Source organism: Aquarana catesbeiana, linkage group LG04 (genome assembly GCF_042186555.1).
Source record: "Aquarana catesbeiana isolate 2022-GZ linkage group LG04, ASM4218655v1, whole genome shotgun sequence".
Lineage (NCBI taxonomy): Eukaryota > Metazoa > Chordata > Amphibia > Anura > Ranidae > Aquarana > Aquarana catesbeiana.
Genome location: NC_133327.1, coordinates 417,058,384 through 417,074,788, shown reverse-complemented (window position 1 = coordinate 417,074,788; position 16,405 = coordinate 417,058,384). Strand labels below are relative to the sequence as shown.

At 40.9% G+C, this 16,405-nt stretch overlaps 1 protein-coding gene across 2 annotated transcripts in view; it reads left to right on the top strand.

Moving 5' to 3' along the window:
• HBS1L (HBS1 like translational GTPase) overlaps nucleotides 1-16,405 on the top strand; it is a 214,779-nt gene that overhangs the window by 48,234 nt on the left and 150,140 nt on the right. The window contains exons 4-5 of one of the 2 annotated variants that reach the window (XM_073627319.1): nucleotides 5,031-5,231; nucleotides 14,310-16,124. In XM_073627319.1, the coding sequence (XP_073483420.1) occupies nucleotides 5,031-5,231; nucleotides 14,310-15,565 (1,457 nt within the window). In that variant the 3' untranslated portion in view covers nucleotides 15,566-16,124. Of the gene's footprint in view, nucleotides 1-5,030; nucleotides 5,232-14,309; nucleotides 16,125-16,405 lie in introns of those variants that run through there. The other variant, XM_073627318.1, reaches the window with a different exon arrangement.

Genomic DNA, 16,405 nt, shown 5'->3' with positions numbered 1-16,405 from the left:
TATGTATTCTTCATACTTTTGGTAAAGAAAATTGCAATAAGCGTATATTGATTGGTTTGCGCAAAAGTTATAACGTCTACAAAATAGGGGATAGATTTTATGGCCTTTTTATTATTTTTTTTTTTACTAGTAATTGCGCTGATCAGCGATTTTAATCGGGAATGCGATATTGCGGCGGACAATTCGGACACTTTTGACACATTTTTGGGACCAGTGACATTTATACAGCGATCAGTGCTATAAAAATGCACTGATTACTATATAAATGTCTCACTGGCAGGGAAGGGGTTAACACTAGGGGGCGATCAAGGAGTTAACTGTGTTCCCTAGGTGTGTTCTAACTGTGGGGGATGGGAGTGACTAGGGGAAGAGAGAGATCAGTGTTCATAATTGGTATGAACACATGATCTGTCTCTCCTCTCCCCTGACAGAACCGGGATTTGTGTGTTTACACATACAGATCCTGTTTCTCGCTCTGTCACGAGCGATCGTGGGTGCCCAGCGGTCATCTCGCATGCTGGGCACTCACATCGGCTCCAGGGACAGGCTGCGAGCGCGCGCCTCCTACAGCGTCTTAACCGCTTCAGCCTCGGACCATTTGGCTGGCCAAAGACCAGAGCACTTTTTGTGATTCGGCACTGCGTTGCTTTAACTGACAATTACGCGGTCGTGTGACATGGCTCCCAAACAAAATTGATGTCCTTTTTTTCCCACAAATAGAGCTTTCTTTTGGTGGTTTTTGATCACCTCTGTGGTTTTTATCCTTTGCGCTATTAACAAAAAAAGAGAGACAATTTTGAAAAAAACGCATTATTTTTTACTTTTTGGTATCATAAATATCCCAAAAAAATATAAAAAATTTTTTTCTTCTGTTTAGGCAGTACGTAGTAGGTGAGGTTGAAAAAAGACACAAGTTCCTCAAGTCCAACCTATGTGTGTGATTATATGTCCGTATTACATTGTATATCCCTGTATGTTGTGGTCGTTCAGGTGCTTATCTAATAGTTTTTTTAAACTATTGATGCCCCCCCGCTGAGACAACCGCCTGTGGAAGGGAATTCCACATCCTTGCTGTAGGTACCTTTTTTAAAAGATGTGCTCACCTTTAACCACATCTGGACCGCCGCACGACGATGTACGTCCAAACTTTGAAGGGGTATATCGTCGTTATGGCAGCAGCTAGCTGCCATAACCCCGGTATCCCCGTTTTCGTGCGGCGGCCGGCTTTCTGATAAAAGTTGTCCCTTCGGTGGATTCGCCGGTGGTCTCGTGGTGGGACAGGGCCCCCCCTCCCGCCACGATCCGGCGCTCTCCGCCGCTTACTGGAGCCGTCTGTAGTGGCAGAGGCGATCGCATCCGTCTCCGTCCTGTGCCTGGAGACGAGTGAGGCTAAGATGGCACTAAATTGGCTAACTTTACTGTTGTCTTATTTTTTTATTCAAAAAAGTGAATTTTTTCCAGCGCTTATAAGACCGCTGCGCAAATATGGTGCAAAAAAAAGTATTGCAACAACCGCCATTTTATTCTCTAGGGTGTTAGAAAAAAAACCATATATAATGTTTGGGGGTTCTAATTAATTTTCTAGCAAAAAAAAATGTTTTAAACATGTAAACACCTAAAATCCAAAACGAGGCTGGTCCTTAAGTGGTTAAAAAATAAATGCACATTTTTTTGCAGGTACAAAAATGTGCATTTATTACTTTTTTATTATATCTCACACCACTGCGCTATAAAATATATCTCAAAACCACAGCCCTTAAAGTATTCAAATCACCATTCAAAAGCAGTAACAATAATAAAAATTATAATCTTTCTGCAGCCTCCTTAATACAATAATATCACCAAAATAAAAAATCATTTGTCCATAGATTTCAGAGATGCTGGATGTTAAAGTGTCTCCAAAGTATAATAGGTGCCAAATAATTCCAAACACAAAATAGTAATAATGAAAATGATGTGAAAGAAGGCCCAGAGTGCAGAACTCATATTTCAACTAGAAAATGCATTTCCTGGGGAAAATGCGTGGGAATGCTGAATAGCTGAATTGCTAAAACGGCCTCCATCAAAACTGCCCCATCAGAATTGCCACCATCAGAATTGCCACCATCAGAATTGCCACCATCAAAACTGCCCCATCATATTGCCACCATCAAAACTGCTCCATCAATATTGTCCCCATCAAAACTGGCCCATCATTTTGCCACCATCAACACTGCCCCATCATTTTGCCACCATCAACACTGCGCCATCATTTTGCCACCATCAAAACTGCCCCATCATTTTGCCACCATCAAAACTGCCCCATCAAAACTGCCCCATCATATTCCTATAATATAAATCAGTACATGGTGTGTCTATCCCCTCCCCCGGGCTCTGTAATCAGTGCTGAGATGCTCCAGCTGCCTCCCCCACCGCCCCTCACTGTGTATAACAGAAGCTTTGGTAACCATGGCAGCAAAAGCAGCACAGTACATTCTGTTTAATAGCTAAAATTTCCTGAAATGACCACTAAACAGCTTTTTCACAAAAACTGTAAATGATATCAAACTGAAAAGATATAGCCAGATAGCTGAATATTTTGTGAACATTTTAACCCCTTCCCGCCGACCGTACACAGATGTGCGTACTCGGCTTTCGGGGGTTATACCGGGATGATGCCCACGGCTGCAGGCATCATCCCGGTACCGTTGTTTCGAGCGGGCGATCGGCTATCCGTATGTAACAACCAATGCGGCTAAAAGCCGCTCGGCTGTTATACCGGAGGAGTGGGAAGGGACGCCCCCCCTCCCGCCACCTCTCGCCGCTCCTTCTGGGCCTCCCGTGCGAGCTGGTGGCCCGGTGTCCAATCGGCTGCCTCCGGCGGCTGTGGGCGGGCTGGAACGAAGCTGTGAATGGCTTCGTTCCAGCCTTCTAATTTTAAACGCGGAAGCGACGTCATGACGTCACTTCCCGTTTACTCGGCTGCCAATGGCGCCGAATTTAAAAAAATACACAGTATTCAGAATCGCCGTTTTTGGCGATCTGAATACTTTGAAGTGCAGAGGAGGGATCGGGGGTCTTTTAGACCCCCGATCCCTCCATAAAGAGTACCTGTCACCACCTATTACTGTCACAAGGGATGTTTACATTCCTTGTGACAGCAGTAAAAGGAAAAAAAAAAAAAACATTTTTTTTTTTAAACACAATTTATAAGTATAAAAATAAAAAAAAAATAAAAATTTTTTTTAAAGCGCCCCTGTCCCCGCGAGCTCGCGCAGCGAATAAAGCGCATGCGGAAGTCGCGCCCGCATAAGTAAACGGTGTTCAAATCACACATGTGAGGTATCGCCGCAATCGTCAGAGCGAGAGCAATAATTCTAGCCCTAGACCTCCTCTGTAACTCTAACCTGGTAACCATAAAAAAATTTTAACGCGTCGCCTATGGAAATTCATAGCTACCATAGTTTGTCGCCATTCCACGAGTGCGTGCAATTATAAAGCGTGACATGTTTGGTATCTGTTTACTCGGCGTAACATCGTCTTTCACATTATACAAAATAATTGGGGTAACTTTACTGTTTGGATTTTTTTAAATTCATGAAAGTGTCCCTTTTCCAAAAATTTGCGTTTAAAACACCGCTGCACATATACCGTGTGATATAAAATATTGCAACAATCTCCGTTTTATTCTCTAGATTCTCTGCTAAAAAAATATATATAATGTTTGGGGGTTCTAAGTAATTTTCTAGCAAAAAAATATGGATTTTAACTTCTAAACACCAAATTCCAAAAATAGGCTTTTTCATGAAAGGGTTAAAGTTTGTTTGGCATCTGTAGGTGAAAGTATGAAGGAGCTGAAACTTTTGGGAGCGGAAGAAGATTTTAAGGATCTGAAGCATGCTCCCATTGACTTCAATGTTAAAAAAAAGTGTTAAAAAGCTTAATATTTTAAATATTTTTATAAAAGTATAAATAGTAGAAAAAAAGTCCCATCAGCTGAAAGAGCTGAACATTTTAATAGTTGAATGGTTTAATAGCTGAAAGTATGCAGAAGTTACGCAGAGCCAAAAAAACGTACAGAATAAATAAAACTAGAAAATGCATTTCCTGGGGAAAATGCGTGGGAATACTGAATTGCTAAAACGGACGCTATCAAAACTGCCCCATCAAACTGCCCCATCAAAATTGTCCCCATCAAAACTGCCCCATCATATTGCCACCATCAAAACTGCCCCATCAGAATTGCCCCATCAAAACTGCCCCATCATATTGCCACCATCAAAACTGCCCCATCATATTGCCATCAAAACGGCCCCATCAGAATTGCCCCATCAAAACGGCCCCATCAGAATTGCCCCATCAGAATTGCCCCATCAAAACTGCCCCCATCAAAACTGCCCTATCAGAATTGCCCCATCAAAACTGCCCTATCAGAATTGCCCCATCAAAACTGCCCCATCAGCATTCCCCCATCAAAACTGCCCCATCAAAACTGCCCCATCAAAACTGCCCCATCAAAACTGCCCCATCATATTGCCACCATCATATTGCCACCATCATATTGCCACCATCAAAACTGCCCCATCAGAATTGCTCCATCATATTGCCACCATCATAATTGCCCCATCAAAACTGCCCCATCAAAACTGCCCCATCATATTCCTCTATTATAAATCAGTACATGGTGTGTCTGTCCCCTCCCCCGGGCTCTGTAATCAGAGCTGAGATGCTAAAGCAGTCCCACTAATAAAATCGAATAACAAAGTATGCTAAAGCAGTCCCACTAATAAATAAAAACGAATAACAATAGTGGGACTGCTAAAGCAGTCCCACTAATAAAAAAAACGAATAACAATAGTGGGACTGCTAAAGCAGTCCCACTAATTAAACACCCAATATTTTCAGCAGTTTAAAAACAATTGAAAAATTTGAACATAAACATATAACTGTTTCTGTGCTTTTCTGTTAACATGATGAGCAGCTACTGAAGTGTGATTTTCTGATTTACAAATCCTTGGGTTTTATATAAATGTCCTTTTTCTGTCTTCTAGCTCGTTTATTTTCATGCCTGGAGCACATGAGTGAAGTCCTGGGAGAGACTGTTTCAGAGCAAGTTATGATTGATGCGGCATTGAAATGTCAGTTCGATGTCTCCAAGGCCCTTGAACTTGTGTTCAAACAGGACTGCAACACCAACACAAGCACCAAACCTGTGAGCCAAGACTTGCTTTCCACTGAGAAACCAGCAAAAGGTAGTTTTTTTTAATTGTTTTTTTTTTTTTAATTCAGGTTTTGTTTATGTAAAGATTAGAGAGAGATCACAAAATCATGCTTGAACAAATCTCACTCAGAACTGGGATCCATCTTTAAAAACCAGGGAGTCAGTGCTACGCAACCTGAATATGATTATATAGGTAGCTGAAAGATACATAGTTAATACAGACCTTAGGCCCATTTTTACACTTGTGCGACATGTCCTGCGACTTTGAACTGCAAAGTCGCATGACAAGTCGTACCCCATGATTTCCAATGAGTACCATTCATATCTGTGTGACTTCAAAGTAGTCTCTGTACTACTTTGGTCTGACTTTCATGCGAGTTGAGGTCCATAGACCTCAGGTTTACACAGGCATTCCCTGAAATCACAGCAAAATCGCGCAACTTTCAAGTCGCAACAGTGTGAAAGGGGCCTCAACTGTTTACTGTAACTAAAACTTTTCAGGTGCCACAGTGATGTGCAATTCAAACTTGTACTCTTAGTTAAAATATCTCTTTATTTGTACAAATTTGATTTAAAAAGACAAGACAGCATTGTAAAAGCACAGGCTGGATTCACACAGTTTTAAAGGAAAATCATCACGAAAAAGGTTAATACTAGCTAAAGGGTTAGTTCACCTTTACATAAAAACTGTAAAGGTGAACTAATACCAGACACCACCCCCTAGTTCCCGCTCTACTTGCCTCTGGGGTTGCTGAGCTGTCAGCGCTCCCACAGCCGCTCCAGCCATATGAGGATTTAAAATCCCTGCTGTTCTCTCAGGAGAACCAGATAGATTCTGATTGGTCAGCGCCACCAATGTCAGACACAAACAAAACAGAAGGCAACCGTTACCAGGTCTACAATACCTCACATACATGGGGGACAGGGGTTATGTCATGATGATGAGGGGGGCACAGAGGTTTATAATGATGAGAGGGGCCCAAGGCCGAATAAGAATAGCATAGGGGTTTGGTGTTCAGGGGTGCGAGGGGTGTGAAGATGACAATTCAGGGGAATGGGGGGGTGGGGGATGGGAGTGGTGCTAATGATGATGATCATGCAGAGGGAGGCACAGGAAATGTGGCGAGGGGCACGGGGGGGTTGATGAGTATGCACAGGCTGGTCACAATGGAACTTAGTGGCACTACTCATCTGGTCGCCAGAGAGTGTCATTATGTCCTATGCTGCTTTCAAGCTTCAGAGAAGGTTGCCGAGTCACCTGGTCTAGTTACAGACAGGGCAGCTTAGAAGTGAGCACACACAGATGCCCCCAAGGAAAATAACTTTCCCTAGGGGCACTCACGGAAGAAGAGGGACCTGGAGCGCCGGTGGTAGACCCCAGAAAAAGGGGATCGGGGCTGCTCTGTGGAAAACCTTTGCACAAAGCGGGTAAGTATAACTTGTTTGTTATTTTAGCCAAAAAAAACTCGAAGGTTTAATATTGCTTTAACTCTCAGTTGCATCCGTCCTTTAAATGTGGCAGTTATCAGCCCTGAATTGAGACAGCCTCCATGGGTATCTTACAGCCTAACAATTTGCTGAAAGTGATACTCAGGCAGTAACATATAATACAGGTGAATAGTACCAAAAAACAGCCCTGAGAGGTAAGGATGTATAGGGAATAGACATTTGCCCATTCCTGATTGGTTCTCTTTAAGGTGAAGTCTGCAAAAACATTTTTTAAGTTTTGGATAGAGCTGATAATTTCCACATGTGTCCCTGGAACAGGACACTTCCTCTTCTGGTTAGTGGTGCTACTTGGGACAAAAAGTGAAAAGAAACACAGACAGCAATAAAAACTTTTGAGTGGTGTAGGGAAGGGTTCTTTCAGTTTTCCTGCTGTCTGTCACACCCATAAGCATATTTATTTTTCCTTCCGTCATTAGTCACTAATGTTTTTTTGGAAAGGTAGTAAGTTAATCTTCCCAAATTTGACATAGACAACAGTTAAACCAGTCTGAGGTTCTAACCACTTTTTTAAAAAAAAATGTAATTGTATCTATAGTCAACACTAAAAAAAAAAAAAATTATAGTATGGTGAGGGGTTTGAACCTCGGTCTGTTCTTGATCAGCTTTAGCAAACTGCAGAGGTGACCCCTAATGTCTCCTTAACCTCCTTTCCACCAGGGCAGTTTTTTTTATTTTTTTTTTGTACCTACTCTATGATAAAATCTACATTTTTGTTTGCTATTAAATGACTTTAAACCCACCAAAAAAGGAGACCCTGTAGAATAAAATGGTGGCAGTTGCAATTTTTATATTGCATATTGATATTTGAGCAACTATTTATCAAACGTGTTTTTATGACAAACTACACTAAATAGAATTTCAGTGCTAACAAAAACTATATAATACCCAAATTGTTGGTAAATTTAAAAAAAGGAATTGTGTTGAATAGATACCAAATATACCAAGCCTTAAAATTGTGCATGCCTGTAAAATTGTGAAAGATTATGGTACCTAAAATTGTCCATGGGCAACAATATAAAAGCCTTTACAGGTAATCAGTTTGGAGTTTGCAATGAATTATGGCCCTAGAGTTATTGCTTTCACCCTGATGTTCCCTCCATATATGTGGCACAATTTATGTTTATATGTACACCACGCACACCTTTTTGCATTCACTTGTGTGCAGGGGGCTACAGTGTTGCTTTTAAAATATTCTTTTATTTGTAGTTATTTTATTATTTTTTGACATTTATTTATTTTTTTTATTAAAGAAGTTGTAAAGTCAGAAGGTTTTTTTTATCTTAATGCAGTCTATGCATTAAGATAAAAAGCCTTCTGTGTGCAACAGCCCCCCTAACACTTACCTGAGTTCACTCTCTGTCCAGCGATTTCCACGAGTGTCTCAGCCATCCAAGATTCTCCTTTCTGAGTGGCTGAGACACAGCAGCAGCGTCATTGGCTCCTGCTGCTGTCAATCAGTCAGCTAGCCAATCAGGGGAGAGGGGTCGGAGCTCCGTGTGTGAAAGGACACAGGGAGCTGTAACTTGGCTCGGGTGCCCCATAGCAAGCTGCTTGCTGTGGGGGCACTGAACAGGAGGGAGGAGCCAGGATCTCAGAAAAGAGACCGGAGAAGAGGAACCGGGCTGCTCTGTGCAAATCCACTGCAACAGAGGAGGTAAGTATAATGTGTTTATTCTTTTTATAGCGAAAAAAATGAGAATTTACGATCGCTTTAAGCCTCCTGTGTGGAAGCATGAACGAGTGATGGATCCTCTTTATCAGGGATGTATTTGTACGTAATCAAGCACTTGTTTTAACTCCTTGAATACTAGCACATTTATAAAAGTAACTTTGTAGACAATGAGTTAAAAAGAACCTGTCACCTACACTGTGCTATTACATAGGCTTATCAGCCCAGTTGTGATAACAATAAAAATAAGTAAAAAATAAATTGAATGTTTAAAATTTTACATCTTAATCAAATTAATTAGAAAATAATACCCTCAGTTTGTAAATGCCCATCCATCTCCAAGTAAACAAACATACGATCAAAAACATTGGATGTTCACCTGTATCAAAAATATGATTGTGCCACATAATACTATTGCCATACTCATGCTCCATAAATTGAGAGCAATAATCCTAGGGCCATCATTCACTTTTAACTACATTTTTGAGGCTCAACACATTTGTTACCTAATTTATATGACACAGCTTCATTGGTTCGATTACAAATGAGGTATTTGGGCTTGTTTACACTTGCGATTGGGGGACAGTAAGGCCCCTTTCACACAATCGGACCATTCAGGTCCGCCTGTCAGTTTTGACGGCGGACCGTTCAAGTCCGCCTGTCAGTTTTGATGGCAGACCTGAACGGGCGCTCCATGTTAGCCTATGGAGCAACGGATGTCAGCGGAGACATGTCCGCTGACATCCGACCCGGTCCGATCTGCAAAAAGCAGACGGATGGCCCTACGTCCAGGTCCATCGCTATCGGATCGGGTGAGATCTGATGAAAACGGACATGCTGTCCGTTTTTATCCGATCCCTCCATAGGCGGCAGCGGCGCCTGACAAGCCCCTCCCCGCTCAGTGAGCAGAGAGGGACCTGTCATCCGCCGGCTCAGCGGAGATCAACGGACTGATCTCCCGCTGAGCCGGCGGACCAAAGCGGGCTCCGTGGAAACGGAGTCCGTCTCGTGTGAAAGGGGCCTAAAACCCGCCGTTGAGCTGTGATCAAGGGAGTAAGGCAGGTGTGTGTTTTTTTTTGTTTTTTTGTTTTTTAATGGGCTAAAATTAATTTAAGGGTATGTTTTGATATAAGGTAGCACAATTATTGTGTGGCATAACACAGTGAAACTGTAACAATTTTATTCTACAGGGTCCCTGCTTTTAGAAACAATTTCATGTTTTAGGCAACCTTCAGACCTAAAATGCTCATTTTAATTTGTGCAAAAAAATGGCTCAGACAGCAAAAGGGCTGAAGGGTCCCTCTGACCCTAAGCCATACAAACTTAACCGTCAACTTCCCTATCATGTGAACTATTGAGCTATTGGGCTATACGTAAATCATGGGCCAAGACTAGCCTTAACGCAGATATTAGATTTAAAAGTGTTATACCAAAATTGAGGGCCCTTAAATTGTATGTGCTGGTGTGATGGGTACACATATACAGTGCCTAGAAAAAGTATTCATACCCCTTGACATTTTCCACATTTTGTCATTCATGTTACAACCAAAGGCGTTAATGGATTTTATGTGATAGACCAACACAAAGTGGAACATAATTGTGAAATGGAAGGAAAATGATAAATGTTTTTCAAAGTTTTTTTACAAATATCTGAAAAGTGCGGTGTGCATTTGTATTCAGCCCCCCTGAGTCAATACTTTGTAGAACCACCTTTTGCTGCAATTACAGCTGAAAATCTTTTAGGGTATGTCTCTACCAGCTTTGCACATCTAGAGAGTGAAATTTTTGCCTATTTTTCTTTGCAAAATAGTTCAAGCTCTGTCAGATTGGGTGGAGAGTCTCTTTGAAGAGCAATTATCAAGTCTTGCCACAAATTCTCAATTGGATTTGGGTCTGGACTTTGAATGGGTCATTCTAACACAGGAATATGCTTTGCTCTAAACCATTCCATTGTAGTTCTGTCTGTATGTTTTGCATCGTTGTCCTGCTGGAAGGTGAACCTCCGCGCCAGTCTGGAGTCTTTTGCAGACTAGCTTTTCTTCTAAAATTGCCCTGTGTTTGGCTTGATCTATCTTCCCATCAACTCTGACCAGCTTCCCTATCCCTGCTGAAGAAAAGCATCCCCTGTTTCATGGTGGGGATGGTGTATTCAGGGTAATGCGCAGTGTTGGTTTTCCACCACACATAGCATTTTGCTTTTAGGCTAAAAAGTAAACTTTTGGTCTGATCTGACCAGAGCACCTTCTTCCACATGTTTGCTGTGTCCCCTACATGGCTTCTCGCAAACTGCAAATGGGACTTCTTGTGGCTTTCTTTCAGCAATGGCTTTCTTCTTGCCATTCTTCCATAAAAGCCAGATTTGTGGAGTGCACGACAATGGGTTGTCCTGTGGACAGATTCTCCCACCTGAGCTGTGTATCTCTGCAGCTCCTCCAGAATTACCATGGCTGCTTCTCTGATTAATGCTCTCCTTGCCTGGCCTGTCAGTTTAGGTGGACGGCCATGTTTTGGTAGGTTTGCAGTTGTGCCATACTCTTTCCATTTTTGGATGATGGATTGAACAGTGCTCCTTAAGATGATCAAAGCTTGTGATATGTGCCGTCTATGCCTGGAAGCTTGCCGTTTAGGCCAGTTAGAGTAAATATAAGGTTAACTTTGGAAGGGTTAGCATGTATGTAAAGACCTTTTTAAACTGGGGCAGAGGTTAGATTCTTTCTTTTTATTATTTTTTTTTATTTTGCATCCCTACTGGGAGATTTGCCTTGGGGACTATGGTTACTGAGGCTGAAAGTGAGGAAAATCCCACATTTTATAGAGGTCACTAAAGGAAGAAGTAAGGGGAAATCTACCAATGGTGCATATTTTTTGGTAACAACGGTCTAAAGCAGGCCAAACACTAGTAGAATTTAGTTTGTCCGAAATCATCATTTGTTTTTGACCACAGTGATGAGCAAATTAAAAGTAGCAGGATGAAGAATTTTTCTCGAACTGATGGATTTTTAATCGTGAATGTGAATTCTTTGGAGAAATTTTATCTTTAACAAAATCAACTGTTAACAGAAGACTACATTTTGAAATACCTTCGAATGACATTTGTTAAGTCATTAAATGTACTAATCAGATTTTTCATGCAAATGTTTGTAAAGAAGTCTACTAGTAAATTAATGAAGGCAGAATGTTTCACCATTGTATTATTGACCAGACCATGGCAACAAAAAAAATCAACTCATCAAAAATCTATATGCAGCTTATACATAAACCTCTTATTAAACAAATAAAAAGACTATATTATGTCCATAAACATGGGTGAATAAATTACACCCCAACACAGTGCAGATGATGATTCATTTTTTGTGTTTGTCTTCTTTCTATATCAATATGTGCTCCAACTCGTGAAGTAAAAATTGCAAGCTTACCAGGCAAAAGTGACCAAAAATGGCCCAGTCAGCATATATCACAATAGTTCCTCAAGAGATGTGGTAAAGGAATTCTCAACACCTTCCAGCAGTACTCAGACATAGAAATCCTCCTTCATTATAAATATTAGTGACAAATGCCATGCAAAGAAAAGGTCTTATGGTGTAGTCATTTTTACTAAATCATCCAGCAAGTAAAATATTTAGGAATACACTCACTTAATATGGTTCCAAAACAGCAATGTAAACAGCATGTGTATCACAGAAGGTGACCGGAATTGCCGCCAGCTGGAAGTGACGTCACAAACAGATCTGGAAACGACGACAGCGGTCCTGCCTCAACGCCCTTCACACTGTATCATTCTCGGGAAGCATTGAGGCGGGACCGCTGTCATCAGTTCTGGATCCATTCAGGTTGTCACTTCAGGTTGGCAGCAATTCCAGTCTGTGGAACGCACGGCGACTCTGTGATTAGGAGCGGCAGTGCGCTCCCCTTCTGTAAGGCTGTTTACCTTAGTGCTTTTTGGCACCATATTATGTAACTGCATTGCTATATATTTTACTTGTTGGATGATTTAATAATAATTACTACACTAGAAGGCCTGAGCTTTTCATGACATCTGTCACTATTTAGAACAGCGTGAGGTTTCTGATGTCCGAGTACTGCTGGAAGGTGTTGAGGATCCTTTACCACATCTCTGGAGGAACTATTGTTATACAAGCTGATTGGGCCATGTTTGGTCACTTTTTTTTAAGTTTGCATTTATACTTGACGAGGTGGAGCATATATAGATTCCGAAAGAAGACACAAGTATTTCATCATCCGCACGGTGTTCAAATGAAATTTTATTCACCCATGTTTATGGACATTATATGGTCTTTTTGTTTGTTTAAAGGGGTTGTAAAGGTAAAAATTTTTTCACCTTAATGCATTATATGCATTAAGGTGAAAAAACTTTTGACAATACCGCCGCCCCCAGCCCCCCCGTTTTACTTACCTGACACCTCGAATCTCCGCTGCTCGTTCTCGTCATCTCTATTGCAGCTCAGCCTGGTCGCTGATTGGCTGCAGTGGATGGATTGAAAGCAGCGCAGCCATTGGCTCGCGCTGCTGTCAATCACATCCGATGACGCGGCGCGCAGGGGGGCGGGGCCGAGTGATACAGCGAGCGGCTATAGCCGCCGGCTGTATCACGGGAGCGCGCCCGCAACAACTAACCACCATGCGAGGGAGCTCGCATTAAGGTGGTTATTTCTTGCGGGGAGGAGCTGAAACAGCCGCCGAGGGGCCCCAGAAGACCAGGTTCGGGGCCACTCTGTGCAGAACGAGCTGCACAGTGAAGGTAAGTATGACATGTTAGTTATTTTTTAAAAAAAATAAAATTACCTTTACAACCCCCTTAATAAGATGTTTATGCATAGCTAGATATAGATTTTTGATGAGTTGATGTTTTTTTTTTTTACATTGTCTGGACAATAATATAATGGTCATCGCTCTACCTTTTTCAAAAAATTCACTATTTCGATTGTTGTCAGACACTTACAGGGGCAGCTGCATCACCTTAAAGAGGAGCTCCACCTTAAAAAAAAATATTAAAAGCCAGCAGCTACAAATACTGCAGCTGCTGACTTTTAATAAATGGACACTTACCTGTCCCAGGGTCCAGCGATGTCGGCAGTCGAAGACGATCAATCGTTCGGCTGCCCCCGCCACCATCCTCAGTCAGGGAATCGGGAAGTGAAGCGCTGCGGCTTCACTGCCCGGTTCCCTACTGCGCATGCGCGAGTCGCGCTGCGCCTCTGCAAGGGTCCCCGTTGTGTTCTGGGAACTGTGTGTTTCCCAGAACACAACGGGGGGGCGGGCATTTGCAGATATTCTGCGGCTGTCTAAGCCCGGAAGTGGCTGCAGTTACCTGTATTAGACAGGTATCTGCACCCCCCTCCCCCCGAAAGGTGCCAACTGTGGCACTGGAGGGGGGGAGGAATCCGATGAGCTTTAGGGTGGAACTCCGCTTTAATAATTTCACTTATATTTTGTTAGGTGCTTTTTCCTGTTTATTTCATGAAATCTACTAGCGTATGGCCAGCTTATAATGGGAATTAACCCACTTTGGTGAGATTTCCTCTGATATCCTGTGTTTTTTTTTTTTTTTTCCTGATCTCCAGGGCAGGAAATGAAGGAAAATATACCCAGTGGGAGAAAAAAAGATCAAAGATTAACTTGATAAAAGTTTAACCCTTGAGCACTCTATTCAAAACGTAAAAATATTATATAAATAAACTAAAAAAAACCTATGTGTTAATGATTACCTTTATTATTTGAAAGGTTGTGTTACTTTAACTTTGAAAGCTAGTTTTAAAGGAATTGTGCCACAAGATTTATTTTGATATTTGGCAAATAAATGCCTTTTGTGTTCTCTTTTCCCTTCTCTTCTTTGTGCTGTTCAACTGTGTGGCCTGGACCCTTTTGTTTTAATCCTTTAATCATGAAAAATGTTGGCCATTGCAAGGTAAGAAGCCATATATTCTTCTAAATACAACCTATCTAATGATCAAGTTTTTTTTTGTCCTGCTCCGCACAGTTCACAGTATACTGATAATTCAGAGTCCAACAATTTTGCCACAGTGGAAAAACCATTAGACGCTATTCTTGACCAGACTGACCATGGGAAGGAAAGTCTAATTTCTGACTTTGCTTCTTGTCTGTCTTTATCTGACCTGATAAATGAAAGTTCACATTCAAACCTTAGTAGTTCAAAAACTGCTTTTTCTGAGAAGAGTCTATCTGAATTACTTTCACATCCAAAAGTGTCAGAGGGTTCAGGTCTGTCTGCAACTAAAGCTCTTGAAATAGCCAAACACTCTAAACATACAGCCGAGATTTCAAATTTAAAGGAATTACAACTAGACCAATTAAAATGTGGATCTGTTCCTAAACACTCTGCACCAGAAAATCATGTCCTAAATGAACAGATTAATTTATTTGGCAGTCTAAGTTCATTTTTACATTCTGAGGATAGTATGTCTTCTGATGGAGAAAATTTGTCTGTTCCCAAATTTGGAAGTCCATCCCTGGCAGATCTGATCCTGGAGCATAAGGATAGGAATGTCCTTCCAGACCTTTGTATTGAATCTCCACAGAGGAATCCAGACGTAGAATTGCAGGCTGACTCTATTGTAGCATTTTCTCAGTTGTCGGATCTATGTGATACATTAAGTGATGTCCCATCATTGACAACATCCTTGTCATCGCTGGCTGTTACTCAGCCGACTGCTGTTAAGTATCCACAGATTTCCCTGTCTGATCTAATTGCTGAAGTTGACAAGCCTGTTTTTGATGACTTAAATATGTTTCCTATGCCTTTGACTGAAACTGATTCAAATATTGATCTCCGCTCTCTCATTAGTAAACCTGTTGACGCTTATCCTCCTAGTCTTAACATGCAGTCAGCGGCTTCAGTACCTCTAGATTCAAAACATTCAAGTTACAGAAATTCTTACCCTCAAAAATTTTCTAAGAATTTTAAAAAACGTACCCATTGCGTAAAGACTTTAAAAGCCAGACCTTCTGCGTTTGCTTTAAGTTTATGTTATAGATACATTCCAAAACCATGCAGCAACACTGTCTTAATGCTTCATCAGGACCATGAGCATAATTCATCAGCTGTAATTGGTAACCTGGGCCACCCAGCACTGATCCCTTTTGATTTTCAAACACCTTCCCCCGATGACATTGTAAAAGAGAGCCAAAAAAAGGCCTTTGCAAGATAAAGCTAGCAATGTCTTTCAAAAACGATTTTCTTTTTTTTTCACTGTTGCTATTCATTTTACAGTGATTTTATGTACAGTTTTCCTAAAATGAGGGATATGTCTTATATTTTAGAAAGTATTTTTATTTTTGTATTTCATCAGGGATTTTTAAGTGCTACTTTTAGATACTTATAATGTATTGGTTTGCCGGATCAATAGATGGTGCTTGCTGGTATTATGGATGTGCTGACTGAACTCTGCTACACAAGCATAATGTTTCCCAAGACTTTCTTTATAAAAACAGCTCAACTCATTTTAAACCAGCAGTTTTACTGATGAATAATTTTGTGATTTTGTGAACATATGCTTATAAACTAATTTCAGTATTGAAAGTTACTTTTTACTGAATGGTTGTATTTGAAATAAAATGATTTTAATACAAAAGCACATTATAGGTAAATAGCATTTTAACAGTGTTTTCTTCCCATAGGTACCTTTTTTTAATTGCAGTTGCTTGACATGTTAAAATATTTTTTATTTTTTGTGCACCTAGAATTGTTTTGATTTAGAGTATATTTTTTCTTTTTATATAATTACTTTCTTCTTTTAAAAGACTTGGCTATTGGTAATGTCTGTTAAAGCTAAACTCCAGGCAAACGGCAAAATACATAGTTAAAAATACATATTTGTGTGCTTTGTGCAAAAGTTGTTTTATTTCTATCTATCCAGATCTGAGATTTACACAGTCCTGCCATATAGCACAGCCAGCTTGGTGAGCTGACTTTTACCTTATGCAGTTAAGAAACACAACAAAGTCACTTCTTTTTCCCCAAGTCTGTTATTGGACAGTCACAATATTTA